Raw genomic sequence first — 23811 nt, forward strand, 5'->3', positions numbered from 1 at the left:
CCGACGTCTGGTGGGTGACCGTTGTCCCGAAGCAGGGAATTCATAGGTCAGGGTCCAGGGGGTTGATGGTGAATTCGTCCGGAGGATAAAGGGCGAATGATTTCCCCATGTCGGTATAGCGCCCACTCGTCCTCACGGGAGCCCCTCTGCCGGCGCGGCGGCCAGCCGAGCGCTCCCCTGGCGGTGGTGAGCGGAACTAAGACGACCGCGACTCGGTCAGCGCGCGGCGGCGAAATCAGACCGAGTTGTGCCGCGAGTGGGGGTGCGTGTGGCGCGTGCGGAAGACGCGGCCTGTGCAGTGGGCGCTCCAACCATGGCCTGTGAGTGCGAGTCGCGACCTGTGCGCATGGCGACGCTACTCAAACGCTGGAAAATGCGCATGCTGGGAAAGTACAAGCATCTGTCAGGTAAGACGGCGCCCGGATCGGGCTGCGGAGAGGCGAGACTGCCGGGTGATTGAATGAATGCTGAAAAGTTCTAACGCGATTCAGAGCTTCTGTTAGACGTGTGGACGATAACTTCTGAAAACTATATGCCATATTAGTTCATAATATCGCGAGGGTGTCTAAAGCACGTCAGGGCGTATTTTAACATGTAACTGGGTCGGCAATTGCCGACCCAGTCACGGAGAATGCCGACCCAGTTGCCGCCCCCTCTAGGATGCAGCACGCACATGCAGGCTAGGTGCCGTAATTCATAGTGAAGCTGCTGCCCTCCGAAATGATAATGCCGCCTCTTAAAGTGAAGCAGCCGTCTATAGAAAGTGATGATCCCGCAACTCAATGTGACAGTGCCGCCCCTAAATCTGTTAGTAGTCCCACTCAATGTAATGGTGCCGCCCTTCTAAGCATCTGTGGAGCCCCTCAATGTGACGATACCGCCCTCAAGAAGATGATGCTGCCCCTTTCAGTATAGGTGGCGCCCCTCGTGAAGATCATGACCTTACGTCATCGTTGCATATTGCTTATGACCGGATGGAGCATACTTCAACCTACCGACATGACAAAAAAAGTTGTGGAATACCTATGTTTGCTGTAAGGTATTAAAAACGCCGACGAATTCTGAAAAAGTAGCAAGTCACGTGTGTAGGTAATGGGTTGCAGCCTGTTTCGGACTAAGTTCAATAATTTACAATCAAATACGGAAGTTTGTGATCACAAACTGCCTCAGTCATGGACATTGGACATTCAACATTAATGATCAAGCTTATTTTTATCACCTACCTATTAATGGAATTGGGCAGGTTAAGAAAGTAAATGCAGCAATAATCTTTCAATAATTGTTGCTTGTCATTCGTAACATCGTTAGTCGTATTAAACATGGTTTAGCACTAACGCTTTACGTAAACGCTCAACGATTTTAACACGATTTTTAGACTAGCAACTTACGAAAGGTCGTTGATGCATCTGTCCTATCACTTCATCATACAGTTTACATAGCTTACGTAGCCTGTGGCTGCAGTTTCTTCCGGGATTATTTTATTCACTGCTCATTATGGGGGACATATCCTGTCCACTATCCAGTACGGTCCACTTTGAAATGTCCGTGAATCTTAGAAACCGCAGACTGCAGAGGGTCAAAGCATATGCCTAATGTTCCGAAGACCGTTAAACGTCCTGAAATGTGATTGTGAGCGTTTTCAATTTGCCTCTGGTAATAGTTATGGGTACGTTCTACGCAATCGCATGTTCGGTAATGGCTGATCGCAAACGTTTAAAGCAATGGTGTGTTGGAAAAAATAAAACAGCCCTTAGATGTTTTATGAAGTGCCTCTCATACGCATCAATGTAAAATTTCCCGCTTTTTCGTTGGTAGTTTAAAATTTGTTAGGACATTTACGAACGATGTGCAAATGAGATATGTGCATTTTCTTGTTGTGTATTATTCAATTCTGACAGGGCAGGTAACCGCCTAAAATTTAGGAAGCATCATGACTCATGAGTGAATTGAATCGTGTTTACGCGACTCGAACGGTTTTCGGCCGAGCAGCTTATGAAGCTCCACCATCACCGAACCACCTTTCGGTTTCTCTAACGGCGTTCACGCTTGATGTGCTCTCCACCTCCATTTGTCGGCATTTTTCTGGGAGGAATTACGGCGGCCGGTCGTATTTATAGCATTGGAGCTATAAATCAGGGCGAGATGCCGGTTCACGCCGCCGTCACCGCGGCCAATTGGTGTGGGCCGACCGACCGCAGGCCGGTCTCCTGTGTGGGTTCACTGGCCGCTGACGGGAGTCCAGCGCATCGGCTGGATTCGATGGACTCGGCTGGACTCCCAGACTCCAGATCGGACGGCCGGAAACACTTGACTTTGCGAACTTTGACAAACGGATATCACTGGACTTGGGTGGGTTTGAAGTCTCAAGTCGTGCATCGCCGAACTTTGAGCGGACTCTGACGCTCGGACTCTCCTCACACGGACTCTCTCGGGTGGACTCGGTCCGGTCCGTAACCGGCGGCCACTCGGCCGGGCGGCACCCTCTGATCTTGCCGACCGTATCGGCCGGCCGGTCGGCCGGTCGGGGTGAGACACCGCGGCGCCGTCTTCAGTCGCGCGCCGCCCGCTGGCACTCTGCCAGCCCTCCGCCACTCTGTCCCCACTCTCCCACTCTGTCCGACCGACCCGGCGCGGTCATGGGTCTGTGAGCGTGACCTGATGCCCCGGGAGGCGGCGTTGGAATTGGCGATTACTGGTGCCCACCGGCTGTTCTGGGTCTATGACCGGTAAACATGAAATTAGGGCTTCGTATAATGATGGCTCCTTGATCATTAGAATATCCCCAAATCAAGGACTTGGCTATATATTTGTCTTGAAACTCTGCAATTTGACGTGCCAAAAATTGATTCGCATGTTTGCATCCAATTTAGGCTCAGACGCACAAACGTCCATTTCTAACGCTGTCAGTGCGATATGCAGTTTCCCGCATTCCTTGCATATGATCGAAGTTGCACAGTCCTCAACTTGTAAATGTCATGCGCATCCTAAAACGGCCGACCGTATTTCCTAAATCTGGCGCATACTGCGGCGTGACCTCGTCCCGATCACAGTCAACTTACGGCAAGGTCACCTGCAGCCTTGTAACACATGGTTTACACATATCACACGGTTTACTTGTACATTTGCACGGCCTTTCTGAGGTCGAGCGGATGTTTGGATTATCACTCGTGTTATTGAATGAGTCAATGACTCCTACTGAATGACCATGTTAGCATGTTTGCACTTTCATTGCCGTGTCTTTGCTTATTCCTCGGCTACGTCCCGAGCAGGACTTGTTGCCCGTGACGGCCGGTCCTTTCCGACCAGCCGCTGCCCCGTGCAGCGGTCAAATTGGTCGTGACATATTACCGGACAATCAGTCGGTCAGTCGGCCGCTTGGTCAGTCGGTCGGTTGGTAGGGGTGTTCTTTTTCAGTTCCTGTCGCTATTCACTGAGATGTGTTTACTTTATACGACGGTAGACCACAGACGGATATGCTGGCCGCTGGCCGCCGCGCTGGCCGCGTGTGCTGGCAGCTGCTGGCTGTGTGCTGTGCTGGTCCGGCCAGCAGCGACTGGCCAGATAACGTCGCAAGTCATTCATGACGGGGCTGTGTGGAAGTCTGATGTTTATGATGAGATAGCCTTGTATGGGCTCATTCATTTTCGCTGGCTGGGCATCCACTGATGATGAATTAGTTTGTGTGTCGGTCTAAGGCATTCCTTGTTATGTTATGCAAGTCTTTTCAGAGATAAGCATTGTCTCCCACAGTTCCGAAAAAGGGGAAGTAGCCTTCGATGCTGCTGCATAGTTTGACCAGTGGAGGCAGTTGTCACTATGGGCTGTTTTCACCAGCGCATTTTTTCCAATATAATGAGACATTTTCAATGCATTGGAATACGCATCACGTGCTGTCTTGTCGCATATTTAGAAGCTGGCTATATTAGAGGCTGTTTAGATCGACTCAAACGTTAGCTGTTCCTGTCGAAGGATGAAGGCAGCGTTCCGGCTCTGGTCCGAGCTCTGACGTCCCAGACTGTGACGCCAATGCCGGCGGCGGCGGCGGCGGCGGCGCCAACTCGTCCCGGGAGATGAGATGTTCCTTGGCCGGCGCCGGTCCCATATCACTGCCGGCGGGCCGCGCGGCGTCTGACGCAACCCGTCACCCAGAGAGACACACTCTGTCAGACATCGGTCCCTCCAGCGGCCGGCTCCCGTTCCTGAGCGCTCGGTGATCGCCGTGACCCGCGCCGTTCGTCCCGCCGGGCTGTGTAACGGTGATAACACGGCCGTGTTCTCTACAGAGGCCCCGCCGGACCAAACAACGGCACCTTTTATTTAGTGGCGCTGTTCCCTGCTCTGCCACCAGCGGCGGGCGGCGCCTTTGAAGCTCACACGCGCCCCGTTGCGCGGCAGGAGACCAAGTTGTCGCGAAGAGGTGTCACAATCGCGGGTCATAAACAGTGGGGCACTCCGAGTCGGCCGGCGCAGTCCCGGTGGTCTGGTGGGAGGGGAGGGGGGGGGGCTGACCGTCGGCTGACCTCGCGTCGCGCCGCGGGCGGGCGGCGCCTTTGAAGTGAGCGGCGCACCTCTGCGCCGACATGCTTTGATATGCAGATGAGGCGGCGGCGCGGCGGCTCGTACTCGGTCACCGGGGAAGGTGTGCCCGCGCCGCGCCGCATGGGCGGGCACAGGTCACCGCCGCCGCAGCCGGTCAGTTGTCACATCTCCCCCAGCATCACGACAGTCGTGCCTCCCCAGCGCGTATCGCGGTAGCTGGACACATCCATGATCAGTGCGCAGTAGCCCTCCATGCCTCCCTCCCTCCCTCTCCCTCTGAAGGTGCGAGCGGCGAGCCTCTCGGAACCACCGGCCCGCGGCGGCGGCGGCGCGGCGGCGGCCGTTCCTCGGCCGGCGGCGGCGGCGGCGGTGGGCGCTGCGGTGCGATTAGTACAGCTCCCCACCGGTGATCAAACGGACCGCGAGGCCGGCATGGTCACGGTCATTACATCCTCCCCTCCTCCCAGCGGCAAAAACGGCCGGCCCGCGGCACCTGGGTGCGGCGTACGGCAATTTGGGAGCCGGCACCGCGCCAGTGGCCGGCCGGCCAGATGGCCGCCCAAATTGACGCCTGGCACCGGAGAAAATTGGCCCTGGCCCTGATTTAGTTTGGTGGAGCCGAAGCGAGCAGTGCCGGCGGCGCGGCGCGGCGCAGCGTGGGTCTGCTCGTTTCTGCGCCGGCGGCCCGGCGGCGCGACTTTGATCTGGCTGACACAGCTGTTGTTACGCCGTCACGGAGATGTGACGTCACTAACGCACCGTGACGGGCCGACTGGCGCACCGGCTGGCGCACTGGCGCTAAACGGCTCCTAGTGTAGACGGTGTGGAAGTTTCAAAACTAAATCTTAGGAAGCGTCAACGCGCGAAGAGTGATTAATGTTCCGAAACTTTCATCCAACCACCTGTAACGCACAACCAATCTCCATCTCCAGACTCGCTCTCCATGCCAACCCACCGCCCATCCCGCCACCCACCAGCAACCCCGCCACTCCGCCTCCCTCCATTTCAGTCCCATAATCGGCTCCCAGTGCCTCGCACCCCGGCAAAAAACGGCCGTCTCAAAGCGCTCGGAATAATGACTCGGCAGGCGGCGGCGCAGACTACTCGGCCCGGGGGTCGCCGGCCGCGGCGGCTCCTTTGATGCGCTCGATTGGGGCGCCACGGGCGGCCGGGCCGGCCACGCCATCAATCAGCTATGCAAATGGCCGTGGCTCTAGTCAGCTGATGCGAGTGCCGAGCCGCGCGCCGCCGCGCCGCGAGCCAACGCGTGGTGAGGCAATGCGTCCGGCTGATGGCGAGCTAAGATGGGAGCTAAGATGGTGTCTGGTGAGAATAAAGAAGGCGGCTCTTGGGAAGCGTGGTGAGCTTACGAGGAGTTGGTAGAAAGTTGATGAGTTGTGATAGAGAGATGGGGAGCTGTGAGCCAACGGTGAGCTTTTTTGAGCTCGTGTGGTATAGCTATTGATGATAACTCCGAAGTTGTGCGTGTGATCCCATTGGTTGTGAAACTGGGTTCCTCTGAGCAGCACTTTTTTACTACTGTATGCGCTAGCCTAGCCCTCGGGATCAGAGCACCAGTTTTTCCTTCCTGCACCCGTTTTACATAATTCAGACACTGATGGTACTTACAGACCTGAAGACAAGATTCCCCTGCCCCGTGTCTGTCCTCACAGTCGTGTTCTATTTGCCGACCATCTGGACCTCCCAGCCACCCGGCCAGATGGGCTGGACACCAATGTCATTAGCCATCGCCGTCCGGCACAGCCGGCCATTTATTTCAGCCGTCTGGGCCGCGCCCGCCCGGCACATGTGTTGAACATATTGTGACCGGCCAGTCTGTGTATATCATCAGACGGGGTTGATGCCTTCGGGCTCAAATTGATGGTGAACGCTGTGAGATTCACACCTAACGCGGACCGATGGATTTGAAATGCAGCTGTCTGAGGCCAGATTTTCAGTCGGTAACTAATTATGTTTAGATGATATGTGACGAGGTGGAGGCTAATGACACGAGACAAGGTTGAGAAGGAATTGAGGAATAGGATGCCTGAGAGCATGTCGTCTTCCTATTTGCTACGGATAGGCCCGTGCTTAATTTTTGGCCTGTGTATGTGACTGAACGATATCTATGTCGACCGATATCTTGCAATGCGTTATGTGAACTTGCGACTGACTTGTCGTTTTATGCAAGGCCATAGTTTTATGCTTACGCATCATCGTATGAACTCATAAAAATATCGGTCGCCTATCCGTTTCTGATTTCTCTGGGAATTAGGTATGTGTCTTAAACGCGTCATCACAAAGCACATGTCTGACATTCATTTCCTTCTGTCGCGCAGGCATCGCGTCGGACAGCGAGTGCCGTCGCTCTGAGGTGTCTCTCAGGTCGGCGTCGTCCAGTCGCTCGGGCCCTGTCGGCGGCGACGCTCGACCCAGCCGGAGCCGGCCGGCCGCCCAGCCCTGTCAGGTAGGTCGCCTTCTGACTCCTGTCGGCACCGACACTGACAGACACCGACACTCGAAGACAGAGGAAATGTGATTGAATCCCAGAACACTCAGCTTATATGCGCTTGAGTCGTAATGTGCCACTTCTGTTCTCTACCGTCACCGTCATCTTGGGCTGGCACCGATAGCATGCTTACCTACATCGATATCGACACTGACACAGACCCTGACACCGACACTAACAGCACCATCACCAACACGACATTCGACATGGACTAAAGTACCTATGCACCAACACCACTACCAGCTCCGGCCATCACCACGGACCCCGCCTCCGAACCTACACCGGTCCTGGCCCCGACCGGCCGACCGTCTCCCTTGGCTCCCTCTGTTGTCCCGCTCGCCATTCCTGACATTCCACCGTGCATTCCGTGCGTGCCAGGTACGTTACACGGCTATCACCTCACAGGGACCGCCTCCTGAGAGACCGCGCTGCCCGCAGATTTCTAATTAGGCGGCGCGATTTCAGCGGGAGATGATGTCATGCGGTCTTCTGTTTTGGAATGTGACGAGCTGCCGGAAATTTTCGCTGCCCGGAAATAAGCGTATCGTGGTAAAATAAAGGTTATAAGAAAATTAATATCTTGTGTGCATCACCAAAAATCGGCTCAATCACATATGCAATCGCAGTTAGATCTTATTTTCGTTCAAAAGCACCGCGACGCGTCGATTTCAATTTCAGAAGCAAGAAAATCAACAGTTTCATCATTCATGCGATGAGGCAGGACTTGTGGAAGTTAGCCGATATGCGTGACTGTCTCGTCTCACGGCAACACGCTCAATGCTCATGCATCCAACATTTCTTAGCGTTCGTGCGTTTTCTCCCTCGAAAGTCGTATCCTTGTGCGTTTGTGCGTGTGCGTCTGACGCTCCCCGTGTGCCTTCTCTCGGTGGCACCTGGTCCGGCCGACGCTCCGTGACCCCCCCCCCCCCCTCCCCTTCCCCAGCCGATAGCGGCGTAAACAAAGGCGGCTCGAATGAATGGCGCAGCGCTCGGCAAACATGGCGCCCTGGCGGCGAGGGCGGCGCACTGAGTGTAACAGAGACTGCCGCGGCCGACCAGCCACAGCGCGCGATACTGGAGATAGAGAGCAAACGATCTGTGAGGATCAGAAGACTCACCGACCGCGGCGGCCCTCACAACAATCAACACTTGACGGTTCGCGCGGCCCGGGGTTCCCACGCGACGGGCTGCTTCACACGTGATGTAAAAAGGTGACGAAAGGACGGTCCACTAGATTCGATGCCTGTAGCAAGTCGGTGGTTACCGATCTTTGATCGAACTTTTCGTCGGATAAATCATACGCCTGATGTGAACAAGAAAGCCCCATTGCTTAATGTTCGGCGTCGTTACCGTAAACATCATATCAATCAAAACGATCGTCGATCATCCGAAACTGAGTGCCGATGAGACCAAATATGGGTCTCGTAGACTCTGCCACAGTAGGACCATATATAGGCAGCCGACGGATCGGTCCCAGGTGACACTAATCCAGCCTGTACTACGAGACACGAGTTGACCCGTCCTCAGGGACCTGGCCCTCCTCTACGTCAACGTAAACGCTAAACAATGAGTCAGTCTCACGAACACGACTAAAGGCTGGCTTTTGACGGTACAAGGAACATTCTGCCACATTATATTCAGACGAATTCCTGTTCCGAATGCTTTATGCTGTGGAGCTACTAGCTGTGATACTGATGTTCTGAACCCGCTCCCAAGAATGCGCGGTGCTTTTCAAGTTAATTGTCAATATGCTGCGCCGGTCCCGGGGGTCGGCATCCCGAAATCAAATCGGAACCGCCAAGGTCAAGTATTCCGGCAACTCGTTCGGCGCTCTTTGATGTTGCCGATGGAGGTAGATGTAAATTCCGCTCAGTCGTACACGCCCCGTGTGGCGCGCTAGTTGGGGCATGACTGTTCAGTGTTACTGCTGTCCCATGTCCACTATCCACGTCCACAAGGTGTGTCCAGTGCCGTGTCCACATCCATTGTCCACCGGACGTCCACTTCCACTGCACGTCACACCTCACGGGTCATGCATCTGTGGCATGTCGGCGCCCTTTGTTGTGTAAGGCGTGTCGCGGTGACCCGATCCCCACCCGTGACCTCTGACCCGACTTCCGGTCGGCGGGCTGGCTCAGAGGGTTCGACAACAGTCACAGGACAACAGGCCACGACACGGGATACGGGCAGGTCACCTGAGCCGCCGCCGGCGTTCGCCGGGTCTGAGGCGCACCTGGGTGAGCCCTGAGACGGGCTGACGCCGAGCAAACGCTACCTGGGTCATGGCTTTGGTGCTCGGTAGATCGGGTAGGGCGGGCAGAGGCCAGGCCGAAATAAATTTGAGCCTGCAATGTAAAATAAAATTATCAAGAAAGGTGCCAATAGCAGCGATGTAATGCAAAATGCAAGACATTAGCGATACTTAAGTTAGTGGCAACTGGCAACGCTGGAATTAGGAAGCCCCAGCCCAGTGCCCGCGCGCCTGCTTTGAGCATGCACCTCGCTTACGTTTGCGCGCTCACGAAGCTGGCAGTGTGCCCGGCGAATCGTGCCAGTTACGGAGTCAGAACGAGGCCAGCCCGGTCTGACCTAGCCCAAGGAGGTGCTGTCGGCACAAATCAGCCTCCCGCTGGTCGACTGACCGACCGGCTGACTGCCGCCTCTCGCAGCTGGCCAGCGGGAAGCGCAGAGGGGCGCCAGCGGAGACGGAAAGAGAGAGAGAGAGAGAGAGAGAGAGAGAGAGAGAGAGAGAGAGAGAGAGAGAGAGAGAGAGAGAGAGGGAGACGAGGTCGGAGTGGCGTCAGTGGCGTCAGAATGGCTGCTTCCGGCGCCCGCTGCGCTTTGGAGCGGCCCTCGCCCCTCCCGTGGGGGCTGTGCCGGCCTTGAGACGAGAGAGAGAGAGAGAGAGAGAGAGAGAGAGAGAGAGAGAGAGAGAGAGAGAGAGAGAGAGAGAGAGAGAGGGAGGGAGGGAGGGAGAGAGAGAGAGAGAGAGAGAGGGGGGGGAGGGAGGGAGAGCGATAGAGAGATAGAGAGAAGGTAGAGTGAGAGAGGACTATAGGAGGGGAGGAAGGAGAGAGAAGCAGGGAGAGAGAGATAGAGAGGCAGGGGGAGAGAAAGAGATGAGAGAGAGAGAGAGAGAGAGAGAGAGAGAGAGAGAGAGAGAGAGAGAGAGAGAGAGGGAGGAAGAGAGGATAGGAGGACGCGAAGTGTTGTCAGCCAAGCGAACTTCCTGTGAGGTTTTAGCCAAAATGAATGGAGCGGAAGACGCCCTGCTGCGCCGGAAACTAACCGGATGTCGGCCTCTGTCAGAAGAGACCGGCTCTAAAATAAACAATGTCTGCATATGGTGACTCGACCTTTGCCCCATGTGCTCCATGGAGATATACTGACTCTGTGAAGTGACCTGCTGCCCAGTTCTTCTGTGCCCTATATATGCCATATGGTGACCTGACCTGACCTATCGCTTTGCGCTCAGGCCGGTCGCGGCTCGTGCGCTGTGTAGTGACCTAACCTGACCCCTCGCTGTGCCCCCACGGCCCACGGTGGTCACGGCTCATGCTCTATGTAGTGGCCTGCTGCCCATTACCTCTGTGCCCTATACATAGTGACCGTCACCTAACCTGACCTCTCGCTTTACCCTCAGGGTTAGTGACCTGACCTGAGTCCTGACCCCTCGCTGTGCTCCCAGGGCGCCAGCGGCTCTTGCTCTGTGTAGTGACCTGACCTGATCTGACCTGACCTGACCCCTCTCTGTATCCTGAACGTGGTCGCGGCTCTTGCTCGTGTGGTGACCTGACCTGACCAGTGACCTCTCGTTGTGCCCCCAGGCCGGTCGCGGCTCGTGCTCCAGCTTTCCGCGGACGGCCCGTCGTCGACGAGCTCCTTTGGTCAGAGCCCAGGACACGGAACAGCAGCCTGGCCGGCCCGCAGCCAAAAACGAGTTCAGCTTTACCCTGTACGACCTGGACGGACAGGGCTGCGTCACTCAGGATGTGAGTATTACGGTCATTTACCTACAATGTAGCCAATCATACTCGTTCTGTAATCTTTGACTGTGTGCCGTCGATAAAACTGAATATGACTCGTGCCTTAGATGGCATAAAAGCTGAGATCGAGCTCTTGTTTGTATGAATGAGGATCCCGATCATTGATGATTATTCATCCGTGCACTACCTCTAAAAACACACGTTGCAATGACATCGTTATCGAAAGCTAGCTAAACATCCCCCGTCCCATCCTAACAAACCGTATCATCGGTCCTCAAATAAATCCTGTCGTTGAATGAATCACTGCATGATTCGCTGCGCGGAGGATCATCTGCTTTGCTTGTTCGGGCCCCCGTATATGCGGTTGGTCGGTGCAGTAGTGGTCGGGTGGTCGGGGGGGGGGGGGGGCGGAGGGGGATCAAAGGAGCCGCCAGCAGGATGTGCTCGGTCGGAGGTCGTTGGACTGGTTCGGGTTGTACTACGGGGAGACAACTCACGACAGTCGTTCGAGGGGGAGAGGGGGGGGGGGGGTATAGTCGCGGCTCCGGAGTTGAAAGACAGCGCAAAGTGGTTTGTTGCAAAGACGTGGATTAGGGAATTGAATTGATAGTGTAGCGTTTTGATCGATTTGTACCCTGTCGCCACAGCCCTGCGGTTGAAAGAAGTCGAAAAGGGGTAACTGAGCGGGAGAAATGCTAGCAGATAATCTGCCATCCATGATTCATAATCCATTTCATTGGTTAATGCATACAATGTTTCAGTGTTTTCGCACTTCGACATGAGCAGCCAGGGGTGTCGTTTTCCGAAAATGATTGGTAGTGCCCAAAGGCGGCGGCTGGCCATATATGACGGGGCTTACAAGGTAGGGTACCCCCAAATCTGCCTTTCTCATCGGATTTCGGCCACTTATTTTTCGCCCTGGTCATTGACAAGACTAACCGAAATCTAAAAAAAAAAAAACACACAAAAAAACTTTGGAAATCTGGGTCCACACCGGACGCCATGCACAAAACGTGCAGTTATATAGGCAATAGTGTCGGAGGAATGCACGCCATTCTGAAAGAAGCCCACATCGACTTAAAAGGACGGCTGTGCTGAAAGGGGACAGGAACAGCTTTGAGGGCCCAAGCCGACTAAAAAAGACGGCTGCGGGGCCAGGAACGGTTTTGAAGACCCACGCCAATTGAAGGGTTCGACAACTAACGAGGACTGGAAACACAACGATAGTTAGAAAGACCTGCTTGCCAAAATAAAAGGATGACAGTACGAGGGGCGTTCAGAAAGCTACGGGCCCGACCATGAAGGAGCAGAGAGATACAGTATCGACTCATTAGACCAAAAAGTTCATTTATTCAAATAAACACCGTTAAGACAAACACATTTCGCGCAGCGCTTCGCGAGAGCCCTCAAGGCCTCCATAACCAAGTGGGTTTTGGACCCATCCTGCACGTCCAAGACGGCTGATTTCGTCTCCCTGCTGTTAGCGAGGTTGCCGCTGCTAATTTTCTTATGTTGGGGAAGAGGTGGCAACCACTAACCAGGGTGTGCAAGGTTCGGAGAGAAAAAAAGTGGATGCGACAACAACTCGAAGCTCATCGCTTCACTGTTCGTCATCCCGCCCATGTACGCAGGTGCGTGGTCGCGGATCAGGTGCACACTTTACGTCAGCTTCCCTATAGCCTCTCCTCGATGTTTGTCGAATGGACGCACATCATCAATTGTGTGCCCCTGTTTTGGAAAGTTGACGAGCGGAGGGGGGTCGCATCGACCCCTCCCCCTGCCTGGCCGTGTTATGAAAAATGCCCAGGGCGAGGGTTAACGCTTGGTGCCTTTTCTGCACTAACTACTATGAAACGAATCACTGCTCTCTTCTGGGCGTCGCCCATCCATCCTATCCGAAATGGCGAACTATGCTACGAATAGAAGCCCGAATCAATCACAGAGGAGACTTAATTAATGGCCACTTACTTAATTTGCGTAAGTGGACATCCCAATAACACATCATTTAACACACCGCCTTGCAGGCCAAAATTCCAACTCCTTCATTGTTCGGCCCGAAACTTTTTGAACGCCCCTCGTAGTTACGAGCTTCAGTTTTCGGGGTCTGATGCGGTAATGACCTGGCGTTGAACCCTGGGGAATCAGGCTGCATCACCCACTCAAATCAATATACCTATGGCCTATTCTGGAGCACCGCGGCACCTTCCGAAGTCGGTGTAGGGCCTCCAGCGGCTGGTGTGGAGACGGATCGGGGTCTATTAGGGGCGGTCGCGTGGTAGGTATGCGGGACTCAGAGGCAGTTATGGACCTCTATAACCAATTGCGTTTTCGAGCCTCTTAAAATCCATTAAGGACCGGAGTCCTAGACACGTGAAACCTCATTGTCAGCTACATGCACCTACTGTGGCTAGAACCTTATTTATGTACTTGCATATGTGCTTATTTAATATTTGCTTATCTGTTTATTTTGATTTTTTATCAACTGATAAGTGACAAAAGATTGGTAGGGCTCAGCGAACATTGGTAGGGCCCCGCCCAAATAAACATTGGTAAGGCTCGGGCCCTACCAGGCCTATACAAAACGACGCCCCTGACTATTGTGAAACTTGGTAGGTAGGTAGGTAGGTAGGTACCACATAACTTGAAATTACTTGACGTAATGACATGATGTGGAAAGTGAAAATGATGCCTAGGTATTGATGGAAATTTATGGACTTAGGTACGCTACAAGAAGATTGAATTGGTCAACCAATTCAAATTCAATCTACTTGTGGAGTAAGTCTATAGATTTTCATCAATAGTTACCACTTACCATTGAAGTTACTTGCTATCATGTTGATTTTATACATAAGAACCTCATTCATTTTATTTGTATGACATGTTTGAATGCAATTTTCTCAATAAGTGAAGAAAAATGTTGGTAGTGCTCAACAACACATTGGTAGTGCTCAGCTGAACATTGGTAGTGCTCGGGCACTCCCAGGCCTATACAAAACGACGCCCCTGTGAGCAGCCCTGCGATAGGTTAAACATGGTAAAACCCAAATTGATAGGATCAACTGCCGGCTGACCTTCACAAAGCTGCGGCCATGACCACATCAACCCACCCATGACACTGTACTGATTCAACGCTGATCCCCACTGAGCGGGTTAGTCTCTGGAGCTGTCCAAAGTCACAGTATTCCCGAAATCCTATCGGTGCGTGCAAAAGGCTCACACGGATGAGTCATTGACTGACCTGCACGCTGACAACCCAGTGACGTCACTCGCACACCAGTGACGTCACGTGCACGGCGGACGGCGGGTATCATTACACCCCGCCGTTCGCAGGGCCCCGGGCGGCCGTTTGCCGTGTAGCGCCGGTGCGTTTATTGGCTGACCGCGCCGGGGGCCGTCCTCCACTACCGCCGGAATGTGACAATGGCTCCGGTCCGTCCGGAGTGCGGCCATCTCCGGCCGTATCTCCGGACGGCTCCGGACTGCAGACACACCCTGGAGCGGCGGCCATCGCCGCGCCGGCCGGGGCCGCGCTCCGGCAGATGTTATACCGGCCGGGCACGCACACAGCACGCCCGCGGCACGCCAATGACCGTAGCGTGACGTGCCCCGGGCGGTCCGTTACCGAGAGCTGCCGCAGGCGGGCAGGTCGGCGGCTCAGGTGTGCTACAACTGCTACAGGGGAAGTGGTGTTATCATCATCACCATCATCGTGAATCGTCGCTGGAAGAAGCGGCGGCGGGATCAAAAGGGCCGCCCCGACCAACATACCCTTGCCTCGACCCACGAGAAAACTGTTCTGTGGAAAGTCGCGGAGGTCGAGCTGCGGGTCTGCTTTGACTTTCTCGTAAATCTGTCTCATCGTATCATGTTCGCGGTTGACCTTTTCTGTTAACATTTTATGCAGAAATTCTGTCTGGACTTGACGCTCTGTGACCGCTTCGCTTTTGTGTTTTTTTTGCGCCAGAGTTTTAAAATCAAACCGTGTTTTCCACATCGTCATAAATCGCTTACTCACCAAGCCCGTTTTCCCGTTCACGATACACTTATCCACCCTTTTACGCGATTACGCTAAGCTATGGAGGCCTCCACCTTACGCTGCACAATGTTGTTTTCGCAGGACATTGCTGGACTCGTGCGGACCATATACGAGCTGGTCGGCTCGTCCATGGACGTACCCGCTGGCGGCGGCAAGACCATCAACGTGCGGCTTACGGTGACCCCCGAGCCGCCGCCCCCGCCGCCTCCCCCGCCCGCCGGGACTGAGGCGGCGGTGGAGCGCCGGGCTCCCCTCGCACTCCCGACCAGCCGCCGTGCCGCCCAGCCCACGTCACCTGTGATGTCAGAGATGACGTCACAGTGTCGACGACGTCACCTGACGTTCGAGCCGCCGGCGAAGAGGCATCTCACAGAGCTACTCAGGGACAGCATGGAGAAGAACAACGTGACCTACAACAACGTGGCCAGCTACACCAACGTCAAGTGAGTGTCGAATATCGAGGCTGTCGAGGCTTTGGCTCATCAGTCGGAAGTGATCGTACGTAAATATCGTAAAGATCGTACGTTGGTCGTACGTAACTACATACGTTGTAGGCCTAACCGCACGATATGCCTTTTAGACGGAAATCTCTTTTTTTTTATAAAACTGTTTTGTAACTGTCCGGCCAGGAGACAAGAGGGTCGTTGTGTTCTTCCACATATCCTTCCATTTTCAAAGAAAAAATTGAAGTCTTTTTGACTTCGCCAAGATGCTACGGCACCTTCCGGTCCCCATTTCTTGGATTTACCCCACCAAACACTAGCCCAGAATGCGCGTGTTATTGCCATCACGGCGCTGTCGCCCATGGCCCTGCGTCGTCTGGACAGTTAGCGGTCTGCCTTCCGCCCCCCCCCCCCCCCGGCCGGAACGAGCCGACCAGAGCCCGGGCTCCTCGGAATGCGCAGCGCTCTTCCAGCGAGCGGCGCGGCGGCTGCGTGTCCTCCGCCGCTCTGCCCGGGCCGCGGGCGTGAGGCGCTCCCCTCTCTCCCTCCTCGGCGTGCCTCAGTCGCCGCCGCCGCCTTTTGTTATGCCGGCTGATGGGCCCGCCCGCTGCGAGCCGGGGATGGCGCCGTGCGCCGCGTCACCGGCGCGCCCAGCGCAGACGCAGGGGAGGTTGGCCCACGGGGGGGGGGGGCAGTGGCGGAGTCAGGGTCGAGTGACGAGACTCAGACTCAGACATTTATTGAGGTGCTCCACTTGGGGCGGCTTTTTGGGGAGAGGGAAAAGGGAGGAAGAGCCGCCAACACATTCACAGGCTCATAGGTGGCAGGATATTTGCCATCCAGGCTTGGGTCAGAAGCGGTATTTTGCCATCTCGTTTGATAATGTACTTTTCGACCACTGACCACAAGCCAGGCCGTGATTTGAATTTCCCTTTTTCCTACTTTTGTTTGTCCGTGTGCGCGCCATTTTGCGTGAGGGTTCCGTTGAACTGTGACCTATTTACTGGTCCGTCTGGGACCCCTGGGGGGGGGGGGGGGGGCAGCCGGAGGGGTTGTCCCGAGGGAGGGGGTTGCGCCGGCAGGGGTGTCTCGGCTGCCCCATGCCTCTTCCCTCCCCTCCCAGTGGGGGGTCTGTCCCCTGGGTTGGCACGGGTCGGGTCGGACTGGCTTTAGGGTCCTGGCCATTGTGATATTTGCGACCTTTATCAGGCGGTGATCGGTCATTTTGGAGGTCGTTTGGCCGTCTGCCGGGGAAAGGGTGGGCTTTTTCAAAGAGTCTGGCGGCGTGCCGTAAGTGAATTGGGGGTCATTTCTGAGTTTAACGCTGATCTGTATCACTTTAACCGCCGCTTGTAAAAGCTAGGCATGTGGCCGCCGCTCCGTCCCCGTGCTGTAGGTGTACCGCTGCTCTTACGCCGACTGGAGACCACCCGTGGCTGACAGACGAACTCTCTCTGTTGCAGACGGTCTCACACGTGTCGCGAACACGTGCGCCACGGCACGTGTCGCCCCGTGGAGACGGAGAACCACTACTGCACGGTCGGCGAGCTCTTCTGTCCAAACGCCGCCGCCGCCGGGGCGGGGGCGGGGGCGGCGGTGTGCGGGCGGCCGCGGCGGCGCGCCTCCCTGCGCCGCGCCGCCCCCGCCCCCGCCCAGACGCCGCGCCAGCAGCAGAGGGATGACTACGAGCTGCTGACGCGCTGTGCAGAGTTCGCCCTGCGCGCCGAGCAGCAGGCTCGCCAGCGGTCGCGGCGCGCAGCCGGCCGGCCGCCTGGAGTGGGCGGGGGCGGGGGCGGCACGGAGCCGCCGCTGCCGCCCAGAGACAGCCGGCCCGTGCACCAGCATCACCACCGGCACGAGCACGTGCACCAGCACTATCACCACTACCCGAGCAACGTGCTCATCTTGTGAGACTGCACCATTTGGCTCGGCAGAGGGCCGAAACGGCACAGACTGGATAATGAATTGACTATTGGCTCGAAGGATGGAGCAGTTTTGGTTAAAAGGTGATGTGCATTGGTGATGTGAGTAGCATTTAAGACCAGTGACCAAGTCAGGGTTATTCTGTAATTTATATATTGTCGGTGTCGTATTTCCAGTGATTCGAATACATTCTTTAGTTGTTTTCTGTTGCCTGATTTTACTGTTCTGTGTCTTGTGAGCGTAGTGTGTCACTTTTGTAAGACTTACTCAGTGAAATGATAGCAATGTTGGTGCTGAGGATGACAATATTGGTGTGCGCGATTGTTTGATATGTGTTTGCTATTCCAACAGCGACCATGTGTAGTTGCACGTAAGCGTATGATGTTCAATCTCAACCGCCTCGCATTTATGCTTTGTATAGTATTCGCTCATATTGTCATGCCTACATGTTGCCTTACATGCCTACATGCCTAGTAATTTATTTGCCTCGTCTACATGCCATGCCTGCCTACGTGCCTTGCCAGTTAGCGTATCCGAGTGGTGTAACTCTCTTGTTGGCTACCGGTATGAGTACAAGTTGTGATCAAACACTCCTTCCATGCTGCACAGTGTATCCGCAGTGCCTGAAGACCTTCCGACATACTCGTTCGTCTTTGTTTGTATACGTAAGCGGCGGTTTCAGAATTTGGTGGCCTTGTGCCGCTCGAGTGTCGGCTTTGAGGCTATGCGAGGTCGTTGCGTGTTGTGTGTAGCAACGGGGGGGGGGGGGGGGAGGGGGTCAGAAATTTGCCTGACCCTAGCGGTCAGTTTTGTTTTCTAATATGCGTATTTTTTACAAACATGAAGCCAGCGGTCACTATGACGCCTTTTGTACCGAAAAGTCCAGCTGAACCAAGTTTTACGGATAGGGACGTGTGTAGCTTCGGCGATTCAAACAAACACTACCATTTTACCCAGAATCGGAGTGTCGCGAGCGTCAATGCGCTAGCGCCTGGTCTACTACCTCGTCTAACATGTCACAGGCACTGCCGCTGCCGTAACTACAGAATGTGCTGAACGGAGCTCGTTGCATTGAACGCGTCCTTTGTGAAGTGGCTCGAATGCAGGCGAGGTCGACCGTATTAGCAGCACTTCGCCTGTGGGTCACACCGTGCTACTGAATATGGCAGAAATGTCACGTATGCAGAATACAGCTCTTACTGAATGACGTTGTTTGGGTCGTGGGTTTCGTGTGCAAACTCAGCAGCAAACTCGCAGTCAGATGTAGTTTAGCTGGTAGCGAATGGATGTGATCGAGGAATGAACACTACAAACTAGCTGCGGCACCGAAAGATGATTTGTGTACGAGTACAGCGTTGTGCAGTGTGCATTCACTTGCAATACTTTGTTCTCCCGTCGGCAGTCATAACTAGTCATAGCTAATACTATGCACCTGATCGAGCTCCCTTTAGTCTCCCGGCCAAACGTTTCAGCTATCAAATAAACTGTATTGATTATAATGATCAAAAAGTCGCCGCCCGCCGGGCCGGTGCGGTGCGTCTCTCGGCAGCCACAGGGCCGGGCCGTCAGAAAGACTTTCTGTGTGCGTCTGCGGCGTCCACGCACAGCACAGAGTAATGACATAAGCACAGGACTGCCGGTCGCGCTCCGCCCCTCTTCCCGCTCTCGCCCGTCCGTCGCTCTCTCCCCACTGACCCGATAATATCAACCGTTCCGTCTGTACCGGCCAGCGGGCGCCGCCTGCCCTCAGGGGACGGCGCCCAGAGGCCGGTGCACGTTCTGGTAACATTTCTGTACACGCTTCACTCCCCAACACAGCAGCATCAAGGGCAGGGGTCACTCGATAGATACAGAAAATCCGGCGAAACAGCCCTCGAACCAGCCGCGCCAGAGAAAGCGCAGCACGGGCTATATCACTGCCACCTGGTGGGGCGGTACAAACTTCAGCCTCACGATCTATCCGTGAGATGTCGCGTAGGTCGCTAGTCTCACCAGGGTACGGCGCGCCACCGGATGGCCGAATCTTACCGCCGTGGCCGCCCTACCGCCGCCTCCTCGAAAGACTGGACACAACCGCCGCGCGGTGTCGCTACTCACTACTTCCCACCCGGCCTCACACTCATCACGGTTAGTTACACTCACAACGGTCGGGCGCGGGGCACATCTCATCGGCGCCGTCTACTATCTACAAAACTACGGAGACCACGACGTCCCGCCGTTCACCGGGGAGGGCACACCGCGGGTAGGCAGTCGCACTTTACACACAGCCTGCGTCGGCAGCGCCCCGACCACCTCAGAACGCATATCACCGGCTTAGAGCCAAGCTGAACCGCGACGCCAGAGAGCGACAAAAAGCAGCGCGACGAAAAACGCTCAGTCTAGCCCACTACAGACAGACGAGCGTTTACAGTAAGAGCACAGGGTTCGGACGCGCGCGCAGGATAATGTGAGAGGGATAGCACACCCCGTGGCGGCGCTGCCCGCGCACCATTCGGCGCAGTGCGTCATTATTGTCACAGCCGGCCCCTACATTCAGCGGCCATGACTCCCTTAGCTGCCTTCTGAACCGACTTCCAGTCCCGCCTCCCTCAGTCATTAGACCTAGTATTGCCATCGAATCGGCACACCAGTGACCACGGTACATCAAGAAGGCAGTCCGAAAAAAAAACATCAAAATTTCCATCGATAAAAACGCGAAGCAGATGCAAAAATTCCAGCATACAAACCATCCCGTCCGCGGCCCTAATCGAACGACACACGATGTAGCGAATCCACCAAACACCTCTCAAACCAGTTCTCACACTGACAGCGGGCATACTTCTGTACACATCACTCTCACAAACACCAAGGCGCGGGGCCGCCGGACGGCCGATGACGGCACGTCATCGTTCTCACTATGACGTCACCCTCCACTGACGCCACCTCACCCTTGTGATGACGCCGCCGACGTCATCATCTTGGCGTCATCGGCGACGGCGCTGCTGCAGAGCGTCTTCTTGACTCTGAGCACGGTGAGCCGGGCGGCGGGGCTGTGGTACCAGCACTCCTTCATCACCTTGGACATGACACGCAGAGCCTGAGGGAGAGAGTGTCGTCAAACTGGGGTAACAGGAAGATAGTACTGTCAAACTGTGGTACCAGCACTCCTTCATCACCTTGGATATGACGCGAAGGGCCTGTGGGAAGGACAGGGACTGCCATCAAACTGAGATACCACATTTCCAATAACACTCTGGACATGATGCCCAGAATCTGGGGAAGAGGCCGCCGTCAAACTGGGTTAACAACACTCTGGACATGACGCACAACGCCAGGCCTGAGGGAGGATGTTGTCACATTCATGGGGTACCACCTCTCTAATAGCGCTTGGACATAATGCGCAAGACTTGGAGGAAGAAGTTACACCCATGAAGAAGCAGCAGCATATGATGAAAAGAAAAGAAACGTGAATTTTGAAACATAGCCCGTCACGGTACCCCGGCAATATACACAAGTGAGCTCCATTACGCTAAACAGCAAGCAATTGATAACGACTTCCTCAGCCTGAGCCTTCAGTATAAATTTTCCTTGGCATAAATGACAAACACCGTAAATTACTTGGACCAGTTTCTCCAAATCCGATTCAAAACTCCCACTCCCCTCCCACCTCATGACCTACTTGAGCTCAGCTAAGCCCTGCCGTCTTCTGTTCTACACATCCTTCCTAGCTTCCCAATTCTCTGCTCAATAAAACCTGTGGCAATCTTGTTCCGCATGAAAAGACACTGCCTACCACAAGACTCACCTCTGAGCTGTGCCACTGGTTCGGTATGTAGGGCCGCTGTCTGTCTGTCTGTCTGTCTGTCTGTGTCTGTATATCTCACCTCTGAGCTGTGCCACTGATTCGGTATGGAGGGCCGCTGTCGGTCCACGCAGACCACTTTGCGCATCTCCTCGAGGCTCGGATCGGAGGGCACCAGGTCGTGGTACGGCGGCTGGTACTCGTGCAGCCCTCCGGCGGTACAGCGACGCGCCACCTCCCAAAGTACCAGACCCAGAGCGTACACGTCGGCACGCTTGAACGATTCGAACTGGCTAGTGTTCATCGTCTCGTCCAGAACCTGAAAGGAGAGGGAAACGTGAGAGAGGGGCTACGGGAAGGCGCAAAACATGGGGGCATGAGAATCACGGGGCATGAGGCAAAGGCACAGGAGGATGAGGAGCAGGAGGAGTAAAACACGGGGAGGAGTGGGACATGGATAGGCATAAGACACAACTGGGAGGAATGGACAAACGATAAAACGGAGAAACGAGGAGACCAGGGCAAGATGTGATTGGAATATCCAAAAATGCGAGGCAAGCTATAAGTGAATGGTGAGGGGATAAAGGAAAAGGAATGATACATAGGGGCAAGCTAGTCTGATCGGAGAGGATAAACTGGGCATGAACGGTTGGTAGGTGTTTCGGCTTGAGAGCAAGAACATGAAGGCATGAGGATTGAGGACGAGGAGGTCGAACATTATAGGTACAACAGAGGACGGACATTGGCCAGATGACAGAAGGCAAAGGAACAGCCGATAGGTGGAGAGGCGAGGCGAAGGAGTAAGGAATGAAGGGCGGTCTTACGTGTTGAAAGAGGAAGGGAGGAGGGGACTGAGTACGTGAGACACGGGGAGAGAGGTGGTGGACACGATGTGTTATTCAAAACGGCAGCTGAAAGTGAGGACTAGGAACACTTGGAATTCAACGCAACGACACCACATCAAAACGTGAGTTTCAAACAAAGCAGCCTCATTTGAAAAGTTCCAAACCAATCAGCTCAGCCTGAGCTAGAGCCTGAAGCAAGATGTGAATCTGAAAGCCACGAAAGGAGAATAAATTGATTTCAAAATTATTGGGTTTCCTAATCTGAAGTCCAACCCTTCGAAATCGAGTGACGTCACTTTCAAAGTGAATCAGACCTTTCAAACTAATACAAACTAAAAAGCTTCGCAGCTTGTGAGAATGATGAAACTCATCATATCGATCAACTCGAGTCGTATAAGCCAGTCCCATTAGAGCGCCATCTACTAAACAGCCTAAGTAGCGAAAGCTCACGCGATAGATGACATTCCGCATTTATATCCGGCCACTCTACATGACAGTTTAATGAAAACTCCACACCAACAAGCAGCAAAGGCTGGGTTGGCTCAGCGCGGAGAAGCTGGCATCTTATCACACTCTCTGTCTCGTACACAAGGTGCGCAATCACGGCGAGCCCCAAGCTTTAGCCGAGGGCTTTGTCACTGTGGCAAATAGGCGCGAAGCCTTGGGGACACTGACCAGGACGACTCGCCAGGACCGCGACCTCTATGTGCCCCGGTCACGTTCCGAAATGGGGAAGAGGTACTTCTGTTGTCGCGGTCCTGCTCTCTTCAACCCACTACCATCGATACTGACTGAGCTACCTGTGACCGTGTTCCCTCACCACCTCAAACGTTACCTATCTGAACCACCGGACTAATGTTTACTTTTATACCGCACTGTGACGTTTTATCGATTTGACCCATTCACCTGTGTGCGTGTATGTTCCACCCCATACTTTTTATGACTTTGTATCTTTGACGAGAGGTGGTAATAGCCACAAGCACTGTCGATCGCCTTAATAAATGTCTATGTCTATGTCTATGTCAGTCCCGTGCACAAGTTACTTCCCTCTCTGACTAGCCTGCACCCCAGCCTTGCGACTTCATTCACGAATAAAGTAGGACATAGCCCCGAGGCTGCTAACACCCGCGAGTTACCCGGCCCCACGTCACCCGCCTACCTCGGGTGCCATGTAGCGTTTGGTTCCGACGCGACTGTTGGGCGCCATGTCGACCGAATCGTCCGGCATGTGTCGCACGGCCAGGCCCAGGTCGGCGATCGCGCACGTGCCGTTACTCTTCACCAGGATGTTCTTCGACTTGAGGTCGCGGTGCGCGATCGCCGGCTTGCCTGAGCGAAAAGTCAGAGGCGAGGTTGAGCATGTTGAAGATGTGGTTTGGGAAAAAGCCCGCACAGACAAGCAATTCACATTCCGAGGTTCAATACCACTGGGACATTTTATACCTGCAACAGGACTATCTTTCGGGAGTCTCATTTGAAAGTAAACATACAATATGACACAAGAAGGTAAACAAGCTAGTCGAATCATTACACGAAAATTAAGATGCTTTTATACTGAAACAGCAGTTTCTCCATCATGAACCAGCCCTCTCTTTGCCCTCACCCCGTGAAGCTTCCCGCCTTCCCTCACCCTGCGCGCCGAAAATTTTCATATGCAGGTGGGCCCTCCTCCCTGTCCCTTCCCTCCCTACCTCCCCTCTCACCCTGTCTTCCCCTCCCCCTCTCCACTCCCGTCTTCCCTCACCCTGC

The 23811-nt window shown here is 54.6% G+C and overlaps 2 protein-coding genes across 13 annotated transcripts in view; one reads left to right on the forward strand and one right to left on the reverse strand.

Moving 5' to 3' along the window:
• Positions 1–243: 243 nt before the first annotated feature.
• On the forward strand, positions 244–18640 carry LOC122368375 (protein naked cuticle homolog 2-like). Of its 4 annotated transcripts, none has more exons than XM_043342263.1 (6): positions 244–407; positions 6879–7006; positions 10876–11040; positions 15152–15513; positions 16977–17086; positions 17162–18640. In XM_043342263.1, exons 1-6 carry the CDS (start codon positions 314–316, stop codon positions 17422–17424), a joined length of 1122 nt encoding a protein of 373 aa, XP_043198198.1. In that variant the 5' UTR covers positions 244–313; the 3' UTR covers positions 17425–18640. The 4 variants fall into 4 exon arrangements, with proteins under 4 accessions (XP_043198198.1, XP_043198199.1, XP_043198200.1 ...); XM_043342264.1 differs by having other exon boundaries at positions 16977–17083; XM_043342265.1 differs by having other exon boundaries at positions 16977–17077; positions 17156–18640.
• Positions 18641–18909: 269 nt separating this feature from the next.
• Positions 18910–23811, reverse strand: part of LOC122368373 (TGF-beta receptor type-1-like) — a 34372-nt gene continuing 29470 nt past the window's right edge. For all 9 annotated transcript variants that reach the window (XM_043342256.1, XM_043342254.1, XM_043342258.1 and 6 more), the window contains 3 exons: positions 23222–23391; positions 21300–21536; positions 18910–20512 (listed from right to left, as the gene is read on the reverse strand). In XM_043342256.1, coding sequence (XP_043198191.1) covers positions 20360–20512; positions 21300–21536; positions 23222–23391 — 560 coding nt within the window. In that variant the 3' untranslated portion in view covers positions 18910–20359. The remainder of the gene's footprint in view (positions 20513–21299; positions 21537–23221; positions 23392–23811) is intronic.

The sequence above is a fragment of the Amphibalanus amphitrite genome, unplaced genomic scaffold (assembly GCF_019059575.1).
Source record: "Amphibalanus amphitrite isolate SeventyFive unplaced genomic scaffold, NRLGWU_Aamphi_draft 000942F_arrow, whole genome shotgun sequence".
In the NCBI taxonomy this organism is placed as follows: Eukaryota; Metazoa; Arthropoda; class Thecostraca; order Balanomorpha; family Balanidae; genus Amphibalanus; species Amphibalanus amphitrite.